The sequence below is a fragment of the Boleophthalmus pectinirostris genome, unplaced genomic scaffold, assembly GCF_026225935.1.
Source record: "Boleophthalmus pectinirostris isolate CB_2022bp ecotype Guang Dong unplaced genomic scaffold, ASM2622593v1 HiC_scaffold_11, whole genome shotgun sequence".
In the NCBI taxonomy this organism is placed as follows: domain Eukaryota; kingdom Metazoa; phylum Chordata; class Actinopteri; order Gobiiformes; family Gobiidae; genus Boleophthalmus; species Boleophthalmus pectinirostris.
The window spans coordinates 5078987-5097148 of NW_026570994.1; the positions used below are offsets into that span (position 1 = coordinate 5078987).

The 18162-nt window shown below is 42.5% G+C and overlaps 1 protein-coding gene across 1 annotated transcript in view; it reads right to left on the bottom strand.

Annotated features, from left to right (window-relative positions):
• Nucleotides 1-18162, bottom strand: part of LOC110170911 (receptor tyrosine-protein kinase erbB-4) — a gene marked incomplete at its 5' end in the record, with an annotated part of 420000 nt that overhangs the window by 103775 nt on the left and 298063 nt on the right. The window contains one exon of the mRNA XM_055166723.1: nucleotides 3267-3452. Coding sequence (XP_055022698.1) covers nucleotides 3267-3452 — 186 coding nt within the window. The remainder of the gene's footprint in view (nucleotides 1-3266; nucleotides 3453-18162) is intronic.

An 18162-nucleotide genomic window follows, 5' to 3' on the forward strand; every position in this document is an offset into this window, starting at 1 on the left:
TTTATTTTATTTGTATTTATTTATGTATTTTTTTATTATTTTATGTGCGAAAATCTTGCATGCATTTACATAGGGACAGTACAGTTCATTCCCACTTTTTTATTTATTTATTATAATTTATTTGTATCCTTACTACTAATATGTAATATTACTCTAAAATGCTGAATTCTTATCAAATTGTCCTGAATATTTGGGTGCAGTTCTTGATAGCCTCAGCCCCACACCTCTCCACACGATCTGTCCATCTGTACCTCTCTTCCTCTGGCTCCTCACAGACTCTGACAGGGGGGACCTAATTAGTTAATTTGTTTCCCTGGCACTTATTTGACGGACGCACGCCGGGTGGGAATGTGGCGCGTTAAGGAGACGGGAGGGTTCAAAACAAACACGGCCGACACGTCAGCACACGTGTCAACAGACGAACAACACCACACCGTCAACACCACACGAACAACACCACACGATCAACTCCAGACCATCAACACCACACGAACAACACCACACGATCAACTCCAGACCATCAACACCACACAAACAACACCACACGATCAACACCACACGATCAACACCACACGATCAACACCACACGATCAACACCAGACCATCAACACCACACGAACAACACCACACGAACAACACCAGACCATCAACACCACACGAACAACACCAGACCATCAACTCCAGACCATCAACTCCAGACCGTCAACTCAAGACCGTCAACACCAGACCATCAACTCCAGACCATCAACACCACACGAACAACACCAGACCATCAACACCAGACCATCAACACCAGACCATCAACACCACACGATCAACTCCAGACCATCAACACCACACGATCAACTCCAGACCATCAACACCACACGAACAACACCACACGATCAACTCCAGACCATCAACACCACACGAACAACACCACACGATCAACTCCAGACCATCAACACCACACAAACAACACCACACGATCAACACCACACGATCAACACACACGATCAAACACCACACCATCAACACCAAGACATCAACACCAGACCGAACAACACCACACGAACAACACCAGACCATCAACACCACACGAACAACACCAGACCATCAACTCCAGACCATCAACTCCAGACCGTCAACTCCAGACCGTCAACACCAGACCATCAACTCCAGACCATCAACACCAGACCATCAACACCAGACCATCAACACCAGACCATCAACACCAGACCATCAACACCAGACCATCAACACCATACGGTCAACTCCAGACCGTCAACTCCAGACCGTCAACTCCAGACCGTCAACTCCAGACCGTCAACTCCAGACAGTCAACTCCAGACCGTCAACTCCAGACCGTCAACTCCAGACCGTCAACACCAGACCGTCAACACCACACGATCAACACCACACGATCAACAGCAGACCATCAACACCACACGATCAACACCAGACCATCAACACCACACCATCTACTCCAGACCATCAACACCACACCATCTACTCCAGACCATCAACACCACACCATCATCTCCAGACCATCAACACCACACCATCAACTCCAGACCATCAACACCACACCATCAACACCAGACCATCAACACCACATGATCAACACCAGATGATCAACGCCAGCCGATCAACACCACACCATCAACTCCAGACCATCAACACCAGACCATCAACACCAGACCATCAACACCACACCATCAACACCACACGATCAACACCAGACCATCAACACCAGACCATCAACACCAGACCATCAACACCAGACCATCAACACCAGACCATCAACACCAGCCCGGGAAGGTAATTGGACAATGTTTAGATGAGAAAGTAAAACAAAAGAAGGCTAAAATGGATAAAACACCCAACCTTTGTATACAACCACAGTCAAAATAAGGACTAAAGGGGAGAGTGAGCAGGAGGACTAAATGGTAGAGTGAGGGAGAGGGGTCTGTAGGACTAAAGGGGGTTGTGAGGAAGAGAGAAGCTTGAGGACTAAAGGAGGAGAGCGAGGTGGGGATAGGTCTGGAGGACTAAAGGGGAGAGTGAGGGGGAGAGAAATTTGAGGACTAAAGAGGAGTGCGAGGGGGACAAAGGTTTAAGGATTAAAGGAGTGAAAATAAGGAAGTGAGAGGTTTGAGGACTAAAGGGGAGTGCGAGGGGGCAGAGGTTTGAGGACTAAAGGGTGAGAGTGAGAGGGAGAGAGGTTTGAAGACTAAAGGGGAGTGCGAGGGGGACAGAGGTTTAAAGACTAAAGGGGAGAGTGAGGTGGGGAGGGTATGAAGGAGTAAAGGGGGGAGTGAGGTGGATAGAAGTTTGTGGACTAAAGGGGAAAGTGAAGGGTAGTGGTAATTGGACAATGTTTAGATGAGAAAGTTAAAAATAAAATAAATTAAAAACGACAAAACACCTAAACTTTGCACGTAACCACAGTCAAAATATGGGCTGAAGTGGAGAGTGAGCAGGAGGACTAAAGGGGAGAGAGAGGAGGAGGAGGGATAATTGGACAATGTTTTAGCTGAAGAAAGTAAATAAAAAATAAAGGGGACTAGACACCTAAACTTTTCACACAACCACAATCAAAACAAGGGCTAAAGAGGAGAGTGTGGGGGCGGTGTCTGGAGGCCTAAAGGGAAGCATGAGGAGGGAGTAAGGGCGGTTCTGAAGGAGTAAAGGGGAGAGTATGTGTGTGTGAGGGTGAGGAGGTATCTGGAGGACTAAAGGGAAAGTTAGGGGGGTGAGGGCAGGGTCTGGATGACTAAAAAGGAGAGGGGTGAGGTCTAAAGGGGAGGTGGGGATTTCTAAATTTGTCAAAGTTTTAGCCCACTCTGACAATCTTTTCTCGCACTCAAATTTTTATTAACGGTATTACCTGGCATACCAGAACCAGACGCTTTCACAAAACTTTACAAAGACGAGAGGATCTGGAACTGTACCATATCTCCTCAATTTTAGGACATGATTGACAGGCGGATTAACCAATCAGAGAGACGCGTGCTCTGGTCATGTCAAAGCGAACATTGCAGGTTAAGAGTAAAAAAAGGTAAATAAAAATACAACAAATAGGATTGAGAAAGAGCATGGACTTTCACGGAATCAACAATCAAAGCACCAAAGTTTTGTTTATCTCAGGTAAAAGAAGGTGTATATTTAGTTCTGAATGTTACAAGCATTTTGGAGAAGAGATGTGGTTGGTCTTTCCCAAGTTTGGACAAATAGTAGTAGTAGTAGTAGTAGTAACAGTAGTGATAGTCAAGTTTTTTCCTTACCTTTGCGATCTGCACACACCAGTTGAGCAGCAGCTGGGAGCCGATGTGGTCCTTGTGTTCGTGCACGTAGTCCAGCAGACAGCCGTGGGGCATGAGCTGAGTCACCAGCTGGATGGTAGGACTCAGACACACCCCTAGGAGGCGCACCAGGTGAGGGTGCTCCACGCTCGCCATGATCAGGGCCTCCTGGGCGAACGGAAAATCAACTTAGAAATGTGTAGAGGGGAGAGGGCAAACTTTTCAAACTGATTCTGCTTCATAAAATAAGACATGAGGTTAAAGCGTCTGTCTTACATTTCTATGGGGTATTCACTGTGAAAACATTTGATGCTCTGAGTCTTCCATCCCTTTGCTCCCTGTGTTAAGTCACTACCCCTTCAGAGCACCATCAAAACACAGTCAGTGTGCATCGCGATAATGAAAATACTGTACTAGTTTATTGCATCAGCTTTGTGAAGTTGTAGTGTTGTTTTGTATCCTGTTTTTGAATATTTATGGACCATTGTCGTGTGAAACAGGCTTGTGGGTGGAGCCTTGTACAGCATCTTACATCTTAGCATAAGGAGGGTTTGAATTGAGACTGGGAGGGTTACACCTGCATTTGACCCATCTTTCAGTCTCTCTACTTTAAACCTGCATTTACCCATCCTTCAGTCTGTCTAGTTTAAACCTGCATTTGACCCATCTTTCAGTCTCTCTAGTTTAAACCTGCATTTGACCCATCCTTCAGTGCCTCTGGGTTAAACCTATATTTGAACCATCCTTCACTGTCCTTAATTTAAACCTGCATTTGACCCACCCTTTAGTGTCTCTGGTTTAAACCTGCATTTGTCCCATCCTTGAGTGCCTCCGGGTTACAATTGCATTTGTCCCATTCTTCAGTGTCTCTGGGTTACACCTGCATTTGACCCATTCTTCAGTGTCTCTGGGTTACACCTGCATTTGTCCCATCCTTCAGTGTCTCTGGGTTACACCTGCATTTGTCCCATCCTTCAGTGTCTCTGGGTTACAACTGCATTTGACCCATCCTTCAGTGTCTCTGGGTTACACCTGCATTTGTCCCATCCTTCAGTGTCTCTGGGTTACAACTGCATTTGACCCATCCTTCAGTGTCTCTGGGTTACACCTGCATTTGTCCCATCCTTCAGTCTCTCTGGTTTAAACCTGCATTCGAGCCATTATTCAGTACGTCTGGGTTAAACCTGCATTTGACTCATCCTTCAGTGTCTCTGGGTCAGTCCTGCATGTGACCCACCCTTTAGTATCTCTGGTTTAAACCTGCTTTTGACAAATCTTTCAGTGTCTCTCAGTTACTGCATTTGACCCATCCTTCATTGGCTCTGGCTTACACCTGCATTTAACCCATCTTTCAGTCTCTCTAGTTTAAACCTGCAGTTGAACCATCTTTCAGTCTATCTGGTTTAAACCTGCATTTGACCCACCCTTTAATGTCTCTGATTTAAACCTGCATTTGACTCATTCTTTGGTGTCTCTAGGTTATAACTGCATTTGACCCATCCTTCTGTGACTCTGGGTTACAACTGCATTTGACCCATCCTTCAGTGTCTCTAGATTAAACCTGCATTTGTCCCAACCTTCAGTGCCTCTGGATTACACCTGTATTTGAGCCATTATTCAGTGTCTTTGGGTTAAACCTGAATTTGACCCATTCTTTACTCCTTTTGTTCAGTCACTCCCCCTTCAGAGCACCATAACAACACAATCAACGTGCATCCCAATAATTAAACTACTGTTCTAGTTTATTGCATCAGGTTTGTGAAGTTGTAGTGTATTGATTTGTGTCCTGTTTTTGAATATTTATGGACAGTTGTCATGTGAAACAGACTTGTGGGCGGAGCCTTGTACAGAATCTTAAAGCTAATGTTAAGAAGGGTTCGAAAAGGGTCCGGAAGAGCAAGATGACACATGCATGGACGACCTCTAAAACCTCTTCAGACATTGATAACATGGTCGTCAATTTTGCATAATACCCAGTTTTTAAGTCGACGTAGATCAATATTAAAATTTAAGGGGTGACCCGTACGTCCATAATGGGAGAAAAATGCAGTTTAAGAAAAGGAAATTGAAGTTACAATGTCCCTTATAGCTCTATAGATACAAGTTGATTAAAGCTTATATACCGAGAGAACAAAATGCCAAAAAAAAAAAAAAGAAAGAAATTTGACGGAATAAGACTACACCTAATCCATGTGGTTAACTCCATTGCCGGCCTTATTTGCTTGTATTTGTGCTGGGTCGAGCTGGCGGTGTAAATGAGGACTTTTGGGAGGTAGATTAGCGCAGCGTGCTTCAGTGTGCCCATAGAGGCTTCAGTCTGCTCGCTGCTTCTTCACACACAAGTGAGTTTTTCATCCATCTTTTATAATGTTAGCAAAGCACAGACTGGAGCAGATATAATGATGGCTAGTTTCTTTATCTTCGCTCCATCCAAGTCCATTTGATGTCTGTATCCAAACATGCTCCAGAAACTGAGCTTTCACTTTAGCCTTTATTGCCCCCGTCAGGAAATGTGTCCTCTGCATTTGACCCATTCTTCTGTGTCTCTGAGGTAAACCTTCATTTGACTTATTCTTCAACATCTCTGGTTTGAACCTACATTTAATGAATCATTCAGCGTCTTTGGGTTAAACCTGCATTTGACTCATCCTCCAGTGTCTTTGGGTTAAACTTACATTTGGCCCATCCTTCTGTTTCTCTGGGGCTGAACCTGCATTTGACCCATTCTTCAGTGTCTCTGGGGTTGAACCTGCATTTGATCCATCCTTCAGTGTTTCTGAGTAAAGCCTGCATTTGATCCATCCTTCAGTGTTTCTGAGTAAAGCCTGCATTTGATCCATCCTTCAGTGTTTCTGAGTAAAGCCTGCATTTGATCCATCCTTCAGTGTTTCTGAGTAAAGCCTGCATTTGACCCATCCTTCAGTGTTTCTGAGAAAAGCCTGCATTTGACCCGTCCTTCAGTGTTTCTGATTAAAGCCTGCATTTGACCCATCCTTCAGTGTTTCTGAGAAAAGCCTGCATTTGACCCGTCCTTCAGTGTTTCTGATTAAAGCCTGCATTTGACCCATGTATCAGCATCTTTGGGTTAAACCTGCATTTTACCCGTCTTTCAGTATCTCTGGGGTTGAACCTGCATTGGACCCATCTTTCAGTGTCTCTGGGGTTGAGCTTGCATTTGACCCAGCCTTAAGTGTCTCTAGGTTAAACCTGCATTTGATCCATCCCCTTAATTGTCTCTGGGTCAAGTCTGCATTTGACTCAACCTTCAGTGGCTCTGGGTGAAACCTGCATTTGACCCATCCTTTAGCGTGTCTAGGTTAAACCTGCATTTGATCCATCCCCTTCAGTGTCCCTGGGTCAAACCTGTATTTGACCCATCCTTCAGTGTCTTTGGGTTAAACCTGCATTTGACCCATAATTACGTATCTCTGGGTTAAACCTGCATTTTACCCATCTTTCAGTGTGTCTGGGTTAAACCTGCATAAGACCCATCCTTCAGTGTTTCTCATCTAAACCTACATTTAACACAGCCTTAAGTGCCCTTGGGTTAAACCTGCATTTGACCCAGTCTTCAGTGTGTCTGGGTTAAACCTGACAGAAACAGTGGGACCATCTCCAGATCTTCTAGGTCTAGTCTTGGTCAGGCCTTTTCTTAGCTGGAGGATTTGACCTATTGTGCATGTTTTGGTTTAATGGAAGAAACTCACCCAAACACAGGCAGAACATGGAAACTTACGCTTGGGCGATGTGGGAATTGAACCCAGAACCTTCTTGCTGTGAGGCGAGAGTCTTAGCCACCCAGTCGCCATGTCCCCAAAACTAAATCATCATCATTATACGCCGATTATAATACCTTCCTACCTGACGTACTTTTTTATTTTTTTCTGTCTTTTTTACAAGTGTGTGCATTATGTGACTATGATCATTACTGGACATTCCACCACAGACATACATGTAGTGCACCCCCAGAATATCAATAGGTGGCTATGGGTTCTTCTCTATGGCATATTTGCGTTATTATCATTTGTGACATTTGGTTGGACTGGATATTGGCCGGTTCTTGATGAAGTCTTGTGGGGCGAGCGTGACGACGCATCCGCACCGAAGCCACTGGAAAACCTCTCCACTCCTCTCTCCTCTGCCTCTTCTCCTCTCTCTCTCTCTTCTCATCTCCCTCTTTCCTTCTCTGTCTCCTTCCCTCCCTCTTCTCGCTCTCTCGTAGGACGCTCAGAGACACTTCAGCACCATGGACAGCGCCCGAAATCAACTAGTACAACCTTTCCACTCATCCGCCTCTCTCTCTCTATCTCTCCTCCCTCTCTCCTCTCTCTCGTAGGACGCTCAGAGACACTTCAGCACCAAGGACAGTTCCCAAAATCAAATAGTACAACCTTTCCGCTGCTCTGCCTCTCCTGCTCTCTCTCTGTTTGTCGTTCTTGTTCTCTCTCTGTCACTTTTCCCTCCCTCTCTCGTCTCTCTCATGAGACACTCAGAGACACTTCAGAACCATGGACAGCACCCAAAATCAAACCGCACCTTTCCGTTCTACTGCGTTTTGTGCTCTCTTTCTCTTTCTCCGTCTCAGTCTCTCTCTATTTTTCTTTCTCCATCTCCTCATTCTCTCTCGTAGGACACTCAGAGACACTTCAGGACCAAGGCCAGTTACCAAATACTTAAATGTACAACCTTTCCGCTGCTCTACCTCTTCTACTCTATCTTTCTCTCTGTCCTTCTTTCTCTCTGTCTCATAGGACACTCAGAGACACTTCAGCACCATGGACAGCGCCCAAAATCAAATAGAATCTTTCTCTTCCTTTAACTCTTTTACTCGCTCTCTGTCTTTGTCTGTCTCAGTCCCTCTCCCGGTCTCTCTATTTTTCTTTCTCTCTGTGACTTTTCCCTCCCTCTTATCTCTCTCTCATAGGACACTCAGAGACACTTCAGCACCATGGACAGCGCCCAAAATCAAATAGTAGCTTTCTGTTCCTCTGCCTCTTGAACTCTCTCTGTCTGTCTCAGTCTCTCCTCCCTGTCTGTTTTTCTTTCTCTCTCTCTTTCTCAGTTTCTCTCCCTGTCTCTGTTTCGCTCTCTCTTTCTCTGTCTTGCTCCCTGTTTTTCTTTCTTTCTCTCTCACTCCCCCCTCGTCTCAATCTCTCCCTATCTCTGTTTTTCTTTCTCTCTCTGTCTCACTCCCTGTCTCTCTGTTTCTCTTTCTCTCAGTGTCGCTCCCTGTCTGTTTTTCTTTCTCTCTGTCACTTTCTCCCCTCTCTCTCTGTCTTTCTCAGTCTCTGTCTTTTTTTCTTTCTCTCTCTCTCTGTCAGTCCCCCCCTCTCTCTGTGTCTCTCTGTTTTTCCCTGTATCTGCTTCTCTCTCTCTCCCTCCCTGTCTCTCTGTTTCTCTCTCTCTGTCTGTCTCAGTCCCCCCTCCCTGTCTCTGTTTTTCTTTCTCTCTCTCTGTTTCTCTCCCTGTCTGTTTCTCTCTCTCTCTTCTCTCGCTCTTTCTTGTTTTTTTCTTTCTCTCTCACTCCCCCCCTCATCTCAATCTCTCCCTGTCTTAGTCCCTCTCTGTCACTTTCCCCTCTCTCTCTCACTCTCTCTCTCTCTCTGTCTCAGTTTCTCCCTCTCTCTCTGTTTCTCTCTCTCTCAGTCTCAATCCCTGTCTCTTTTTCTCTCTCTCTCTGTCTCAATCCCTGTCTCTTTTTCTTTCTCTCTCTGTCTCAATCCCTGTCTCTTTTTCGTTCTCTCTCTGTCACTTTTCCCTCTCTCTCTCTGTATCTCAGTCTCCCTCCCTGTCTCTGTTTTTCTCTCTCTCTCTGTCACCCCACCTCTCTATTCTTTTTCTCTCTTTCTCTCTCTCTGTCTGTCTTTCTTAGTCTCTCTGTCTCGCCCCCCCCTTCTCTCTCTTTCTCTCTCTGTCATAGACACTTGGAGAATAGAACATTTCCTCTTCTTCTGCCTCTTTTAATCTCTCTTCCTCCTTCACTTTGCTTACTCTCCCTCTCTCTCTCTCTGTCCCCTTTCCCTCTCTCTCTCTAATAATATACATTCATAATAAAACCAATAAGAATAGAGAAATGAATTTGTTGCATTTCGGTTTTAGGAATATTTTGATGTGTCCTATCAGCTTCTGCTTCTGCCATTGCAATAACCTGAGCTTTATATTATTATATTTATAAAACACAGTAACTACATTCTTTATTTTTAAAAAGTCAAATATTTCGACTTTATTTTGACCAGTATTCGCCTGTTTCAGCAGTAGCAGCAGCAGTAGCAGCAGCAGTAGCAGTACCCGCGGGCGAGGGTAGATAGATGAGCTTTCTTTTTAAATTTAGATCCTGAAGAATGAGCTGCGAGCGCGGCGGCGAGAGAGGGGGCGCGAGAGGGGAGTCATTCCGAACAGGAGGAGTCCAGGGGCCACGCGGAGACTCAGGCACCATCAGCGCTCTCATTTAAACACAGCGTTCAGGGCCAAAACAGCGCCAGAGGACCTCCGGAGAGCAAAAGCACCTGCCACACACAACCCGGGCTGCTTCAGAGGGAGAGGCCGTCCACTCCAATCCACTCACAACAACGCAACGCATATGGCTCTGAATTTTGGGTAAAAAAAAACAACAAAACATCTAATTGTGATTTTTCTGAGAAGCCTTGTGATTCGTTTTGCGATTTATATCTGGATGAACTGACAAACTATCACATTTCAGAACATTTGTAAAGATCTAAATTACAGTGTGGGCCATTTTTAGGCTGAATAAAACAAGAGATTTTGTTGATTGTGGAGGAAATGATGGAAATTTTTATACTTAAAAAAATTGCAGCCTTTGCGATTCACTAATTGTGTCCATTCGAATCTCAATTTGGATTTGATTTAGCAACTCTAGTTTAGAAGAAAAGTATTTTTGCAGGCAACTTAAAAAAACATTTTCTTATAACCAATGTGAATATGTTTTTGTGTGGGAGCATGGGTTTTGTAGGCTTTTGGGTGGAGCATTGCACAGAATCTTGCAGTTAATCATAGGAAGGGTTCAAATATGGCCTAGGAGAGATCACTAAATTACTCAAACATGCATGGAAGACATCTAAAACTTCTTCAGGCATGTCTTTCATTAAAGGGACAGTCCGGAATTTTGGACATAGGGCCTCGTTTCCTCGTGAGCCAGAGTGTTGGAGACGTGTGGAGACACTTTTTGAAATATTCCATCCAGTCCTTGTATTTGCAGAGGTCGCTGGTGCTAGGCTAGTGCATGTCAATGGCCATAGTTTATCCTGCCACTAAAAACAGTCTTAACCACTCCACAAAACACCCAAAGAAAATCTATTATTACACCAGACTGTCCATGTAAATGTCTGTGTTGATAGAATAATGTTTGAAATAAAACTAATCTTGCATTCGCATGAACTGTCACATGTTGAGGGACTATTTTCTCATATATCAGTCCTCCTCTGCCGAGCTTTCAATCAGGAAGAACAACTCGCTGCTGTTGCTCAGACATAAATCCTTCAAATGCAAAGTTGGTTTTAAAATTATTCTGTCAACACAGACATTAACATGGACAGTCTGGTGTAATAATAGATTTGTTTCGGGTGTTTTGTGGAGTGTGTAAGACTGTTTTTAGCGGCAGGCTAACTATGGCCATTAACATGCACTAGTCTAGCACCAGTGACCTCTGCAAATACAAGGACTGGATGGAATATTTCAAAAAGTGTCTCCACACGTCTCCAACACTCTGGCTCACTAGGAAATGAGGTCCGGACTTCTGCCTTTAACCATAAGGAGGGTTCAAATACAGCCTGGGAGAGATTGCTAAATCACTCAAACATGCATGGATGACATCTAAAAGCTATATCTCCTTTTTTTTTTGCATTGATAAGATTTCATTTCATATATGTCCTGAGTATTTAAAGGTGCTTTCTGTAACTTTTAGGTGGAGGGCCCATCAAATACTTTTCTTCATTGAGACCGGTTGAGAATCTCTTTGTCTTGAAACCTTTCTATCGTCATGGAGACCAAACCAAACAAGTTACAGGTCAGATCTGTGGAGAGATAACCCTCATTTTAAATATTTTTTAGCTATAAAACCACCTGTAATTGAATAAATGTAAAGTAAAGCTGTTGACGTTGAATCTCTTTGTACTCTTCTTCTTCTTATTTGTCAGGCTGGTTGTAAGATCCGGTGTAAAACATGAGGGGAGTTCGATGTAGGCCAACACGCAGCAGTAACCTTGAGCTAAATGGGTCACGGGTTTATAATTAGTCTTGTCTAGTCTGTAAAAATGTAAAAAAAAAAAAATATGTAAAAATAAGAGAGGTTTGGTATTAGGTAAACACATGGAATTGAATTTGTTGATTTCCTGTTACCTTGAGACTCTTTGATCAACAAAACCACTGCAAGTTTTAATCACTGTCAGCACTTGAATGTTTCAAATATTAAAACGGTTGAAAAGTAAAAAAATAAATAATAAAATAATAATAATAATAACAAATTTAATTGAGGATTTTAAAAAATTTATTTATTTATTTATTTATTTATTGCATAGGGAGATTTTTTTATTTATTATTTATTTATTTTTTATTTTTTTACAAAAAAAAAAAAAAAAAAACAGGCCCATGCAATAAATAAATATGTAAATAAATAGGGATTTTTATGTATTTATTTATTTAATGAAATAATAAATAATAAAGAAAAATAAATAAATAAAAAATTTAAATAAATACATTGATAAATTGATTAAAAATATATCTGGCTAATTGAGTTTCAGGATTTGGCCTGTTTGGAAAAATCTGAAATTATAAAACGGGCAAACCACATTTTCTTTTAAAAATTTCATACAAGTACAGTTAGGAGGTGTGTGCCCTATCTATTTTTTATGAATAACTCACTAAATTGAAAATCCTGGATAAGATTCTTGTGGCTTCGTTTGTATCAAAAAGATAAATGGACCTAGGAAAGTAATGCACCAATTCTCTATAAATTTACAAAAACATGATACAACACCGTACACTACTTCACAAACCTGATGCGATGTGCGGTAGTTTCATTAGCAGGATGCGTAGTGTGGATAGTGATAGTGTTGTGGTGGTGTTCTGAAGGGGGGTGACGAGCAAAGAGCTTGTTAATAAATTGTTTTCGGCAAAGATAACATTTTCAAAACAATAAAAACTGTAACAATAAAAACTAGCATTGATCCGATACTGAAAAATGAGCTGGTTATAGCTGGATTGATATCAGTTTCCAAATATCAGTTCAGTTGATATCCTGGTTAGAAATATAAATCGATGTAATAAGACTCTTTCCTGGTTTTACTCAGCCCAGAAAGTCTCCTAATGTTTGAACTTTTATTTCTACAAAGCTGTTCTGTGTTTACTTGAGAGATAAATAAGTAAATAAATGCTGTTTTCACTCTCTGTACCATTATCGGTTCATATGGGGTACCAATACTTAGAGGCTATAAATAAAAAATTTAAAATACATTTAATAAATTAGGGAGAAGTAGATTATATACAGGAGGAGAGTTTCTGCTAGAAGGTGCACTGTGTAACTTTTTGGTTGGGGGTCCATCACCTGCTTGTTTCTATGGAGATGTCATTGCTCGGCCTGGAATGTTCCACAGTATGACATTAAACAGCTCTAAATATTTATACAATTTAGGGCTGGGTATCGTTAAGAAGTTACCGATACGATACATATCTCGATACATAGGCCACGATACGAAACGCTTTTCTATACAGTGAGCTTTCCATTCAATACAATTCGATAGAATATATTTCACATCGATTCGATACTGTACAGTGTAAAAAAGGCTAAATGATGCCTCTAATACTAAAAGTCCACTAAGTTTGTGAAAAATGAATATGAAAAACATCCATTTTACTCAAAACAGTGAAAATATCAGCACAACTGTAGTTGTGATTTAGTGAAAATATACCTAAAATACTCTTGACGATATATCGATACAGCAGCCCACAATATCGATAATGTATCAGCACATTAAACGATACGATATATCGATATTTTGATATTTTTGCACACCCCTAATACAATTACAGGTGGTTTTATAGCTGAAAAATACCCAGAAAAGAGAAAACAGATGTTAGGTACTACAGGTACTTCAATACTTTAACTTAAGTAAACTTTTTCATGTGACTTTTTTGTGACTTTTACTTGAGTAGTTGTTTTGCTCTGGTATCTTTAATTTTATTTGGTGATAAACTTGAGTATTTCTTCCACCATCAGACCAAAACTTATTGATGTCCAAAGTATTTATTTATTTATTCAGTATTGATGCCTATTTGAATGAGTAATCGCGTATTGATTTTGTTTCCCCTTTAAAACAGTCTTTGAGTTAGATTTCTATTAAAATCCTACATTGTACTAGCTCATTAATAAAGTTTATACAGTTGGTCAATAAAAATGTAATGTAATTAAAAAAAAGTGTATGCTTCAGTCTGTTTATGACTAAATGACTAAAAATCGAGTCAGTACTGGTTTAAAAAAAAAGGTTGTAAACAGTAAAACATTTTGAAGGGACCAAAAAGTTTTAAGTTTTGTGCACTAGTTATGTTTTGTTGAAAAAGATGAAAAATATGAATTACAAACTACTTAAACTTTTAAAGCAGATGTGTCAAACTCCGGCCCAGGGTCCAAATTTGGCCCGCGATATAATTATATTTGGCCCACAAGATCATATCAAATCTGTATTAGTGCTGCTCGCCACACACAGATTGACTATAGAGACATTAGTTATTTAAAATGTTATTACCGTATTTTCTGGGCTATTAGACGCACTCTTAAGCCTCCAACTCCATCAAAAAATGACTGCGCGCCCCACAATCCAGAGCGTCCTATACACGAATCCACTCGGGTGTCCCAGCACAACTTCAGTAAACTACAATGTCACACCACCCACAGAACATGTAAACACACACGGAGCAGACAGCGACCGCACAACGAAACACACCCACTAACACACTCATCACTCCACGTCGACGAGGAACGGAACGGAGGAACGAACCGTGCAATGTGCCGCTTCTAGACACAACTGAAAAACTGAGTCACTGCAAACACACCAACAATCCGTTGGTCCCAGACACACCCTCCCTACACGCCACAACTGAACAAAGCCCAGAGTCACTGTGAACGCCACAAACAAACAAAACCACTCACCCATCACACTGTTGTTTCCTTTAAAGTCCGGTGTGGTTTATTTGTGAAAAAAGTTCAAAAATAGACCATTTAATGACAGTGCGCCTTATAATCCAGAGAGACTAATAGCCTGGAAAATACTGTATTTTATCTTATGCTTGTTCTGGAGTCAATGTTAAAAGAGAAAAGGTTTAACATTACATATTTTGAAAGAAGATAAAACATGCAGATGTTGTTGAAATTTTGCAATACATATTTAGTTTGGTCCAAGACTTAGTCCTAGTTTTTAATTTTGGCCTCTGTGAATTTGAGTTTTTGAGTATGTACTACTTAAAGATAGTTTGTCAACCTACAAAACTGACCTTATAGTATTTAAACTTTTAGGGTAGGTACTACTTAAAGATAAACAATTTGTTAATTCAAAACCAGCATTTTTTGTAATTTTTATTTTTATTTTTTAATGTATTCAATTTCATCAATTTTTTTGAGTAGTTCTAACTTGTCGGGTTTTACAGTGCAGGCAATCTGACTGTGAACGGGTCGCCTCTCCACAGATCTGACCTGTAACTTGATCCGCTTTGGCCTCCCGTGATGATCAAAAGCTGCTGTACTGTGAAACATTCCTCCATGGAGAAAAGCGTTTGTTGTTTATCGCATTACAATGACCAAATGAAGAAGTCTCATATCCACTTTTTCTCTCCGAATTACCATCTTCTTTTCCTTTTTTACTCCAAACTCCAACGCGACACGCCGCTCTCGGTAAAGTACTATTTGGCAGCAGCAGCGGTGGTGGCGCACATCCCCTCCGCTGCCACCAGGGGGCCTTCAGCACAAAAGTCAAATGTATTTTTGGGGCGGTTTGTGTGTTTGGTTTGGAGACAGAGGGGCTCACTCCAGTGGCCCGTCCCCCAGCGCCCGAGCGTGAGCCTGCCTTTAGATTGCTGTTTAACAAGGCGGCAGCGGCAGACGGAGGGAGGGAGAGAGGGAGGAGAGGGAGGAGAGGGAGGAGGGAGGGAGAGGGGCGCCGCTGGGAGAGATGGAAGAGGAGGGAGAAGGGGAAAGATGGGAAGTGGGAGAGAAGAGAAGGGAAGGGGAAAGGAGAGATAGGGAGGGGATGGAAGAGTGAAAGGAGAAGAGAGGAGAGAGAAGATGGAAGAGAGAAGGAAAGGAGAGAGAGGGGGAGGAGCAGAGAGGGGAGAGGAGACATGTGCACACCGCTGGGAGAGGGAGGAAGAAGAGGGGGATAAAAAAAGGGAAGCGAGAAGGAGAGAGAGGAAAGGTGAGAAGAGAGAGGAAGGGGAGAGGAGAGGGAGGAGAAGGAAGGAGCAGAGAGAGAGGAGGAGAGGGGGTGGAAAGATGGGGAGTGAGAGAGAGAGAGACATAGGGGGAGAAGAGAGGGAAGGGGAGAGGAGAGGAGATAGGGAAGGGGTGGAGGAGTGAAAGAAGAAGAGAGGAAAGATGGAAAAGAGGAGAAGGGGGGCAGAAGGAGGCAGGAGAGAGGCTGGAGGAGAGGGGGTGAAAAGATGGGGAGTGAGAAGGAGAGAGAGGAAGGGGGAGAAGAGAGGTGAAGGAGAGAGGAGATAGAGAGGGGATGGAGGAGTAAAAAGAAGAGAGGAGGAGGAGGAGAGAGGGGAGGCATGGGTGCACCGCACGGGGTGAAAGGATTAAAAGAGAGGGAAGGGGGAAGGAGAGAGGGAGGAGAGGAAGGAGTCAAGAGAGGGAATGGAAGAGAGGAGAAGGAGGGAGGAGGAAAGAGATGGAAAGATGGGGGGTGTAGGGAGGGGATGGAAGAGAGAGCAGGAAGAGAGGTGAGAGGAGGAAGGAGAGAATAGAGAAAAGGCAAGAAAGAGAAGAGAGAGAGAGGACATAGGAAAGAGAGGGAGGGAGAGAGAATGAGAGAGGGAGGAGGGGAAACAGGGAAGAGAGATGCAAGGGACAGAAAAAAAAGGTGTGGGTGAGAAGAAGAGAGAAGACAGGGAAGAAGAAAGCGAAGAGAGGGAGGAGAGGAAAGAGGTGGGTGAGAGGAGAGCGCAGGGCAAAGGAGAAGAGAGAGGGAGGAGAGGAAAGAAAGGGATGCAGATGTAAGAGAGGAAGGAGAGGAGTCATAGAGAAAGAAGAGATGTAGGATACAGGAAAGAAAGGAGAGAAGGCGAAGAGAGAGAACAGACAGCAAAAGAGCAGAGAGAAGGAAGTGGGAGAAAGAGGGAGGGAGAAGAAGAGAGACAGAGAGAGAGGAAATGGAATGGGGGGAAGTAGAGGAAGGGAGGAAAGAAACAGGAAGAAGGAAGACTAGAGGAGAGTGAGGGAGGGTGAGGGAGAGAGGAGCAGGAGGAGAGGGGGAACACACTTTTCCATCTCTATCGGGGATAAACGGAGAGAGGATGGAGAGAACAGAGGGAGGGGTGCCGGCGGGGGCCAAAAAAAGATGTCCCACTTTGAAAAAAACAGCAGTGGACAAAACGAAAAGTGTTCACGTCACTTTTCAAATGTGGAGGATTTGGAGAAAAACACGAAGCCGAGAATCCAAATCTAAAACGCCGCCGTGTTTTTCCGTACTGTATTCACGACAATTACACAATTTAGTTTTAAAATTTCAGCTAAATTTTAACATTTAAAGGCTCCATTTTACACAATTTTCTGATCGTTGTTAAACAAACAGACGTGGAGTTGTGTTTTGTTTCATTCACACAATTCAACACACAAACCCTGCAGATTTAAGGTTCTTAGTTCTTCTCTCAAACAGAAAACACTCTGTTCCAACTTGTGATGTCATGTAGTGATACAGGAAGTGCTCCATTGTGTTTTTAAACTCCATACACCTTCACTAGAATCATATGGACGATTTTAGCTCTGGAATTTCCAATTGCCAGATCAAACAATAAATAGCGTAAAATAGAGCCTTTAAATATGTAAAATTTTTGGTGACATTTTAAAATGAAATTGTGTAATTGTCGTGAATATCGTACAGAAAAACATGGCGGCATTTTAGACTATAGAACTATAGACTATAGAACCTTTAAAAAGTAAAATAAAATCTGGAAAATGGTAGATCTAATTGCAAAATGTGTTCTTAGAGATTTTATATTCACTACAATACATTTTTTTATTATTATGGAGTAAATAATAACATAGAAGTTATATTAAAGGTCTGATATTACGCAACATGGATTCTTGTGAGCTTTACGTCCCTTTATAATGTTGTTATCTCGTCAAAAACTGGAGTTGTGTTTTGTTTCATTCACACATGTTTGAGTAACACTTTACTATTAGTATCGCCAAAGCTCAAAATGCTCTGTTCCACCTTGTGATGTCATACAGTGGTAGCTTTCAAATTACCAGCTGTCGTTTACCTTTAGGCCCCGTCCACACTAGTACGTCTTTGAATTGTTTTTGTTGTGGATGCAGTGTTCGTTCACACTAATCTGATGGAAATCGGCTCCAGAGACGGAACAATCTGGTGCCGTCAGCTCCCACGAATTCATCTGAGTAGATCTGATCCGACGCTGTGTGGACGCCTGAAAACACTGATACGCTGATGTAGGTCTATGTGCCGCGAAGTAGTTAATTCACCGCCAAAAAGCTAAGAGGCTGGCATTAGGGATGGGCATGATTAGTCTATTACTCAGTAATTGATCATTAAGAATTTCATCGATTATGTTCATTTTAATCGACAAACCGAATGTAGGTTGCTGTGCGTAGGGTGACCAAACGTCTGTGTCCCGGGACAAACGGGTACGT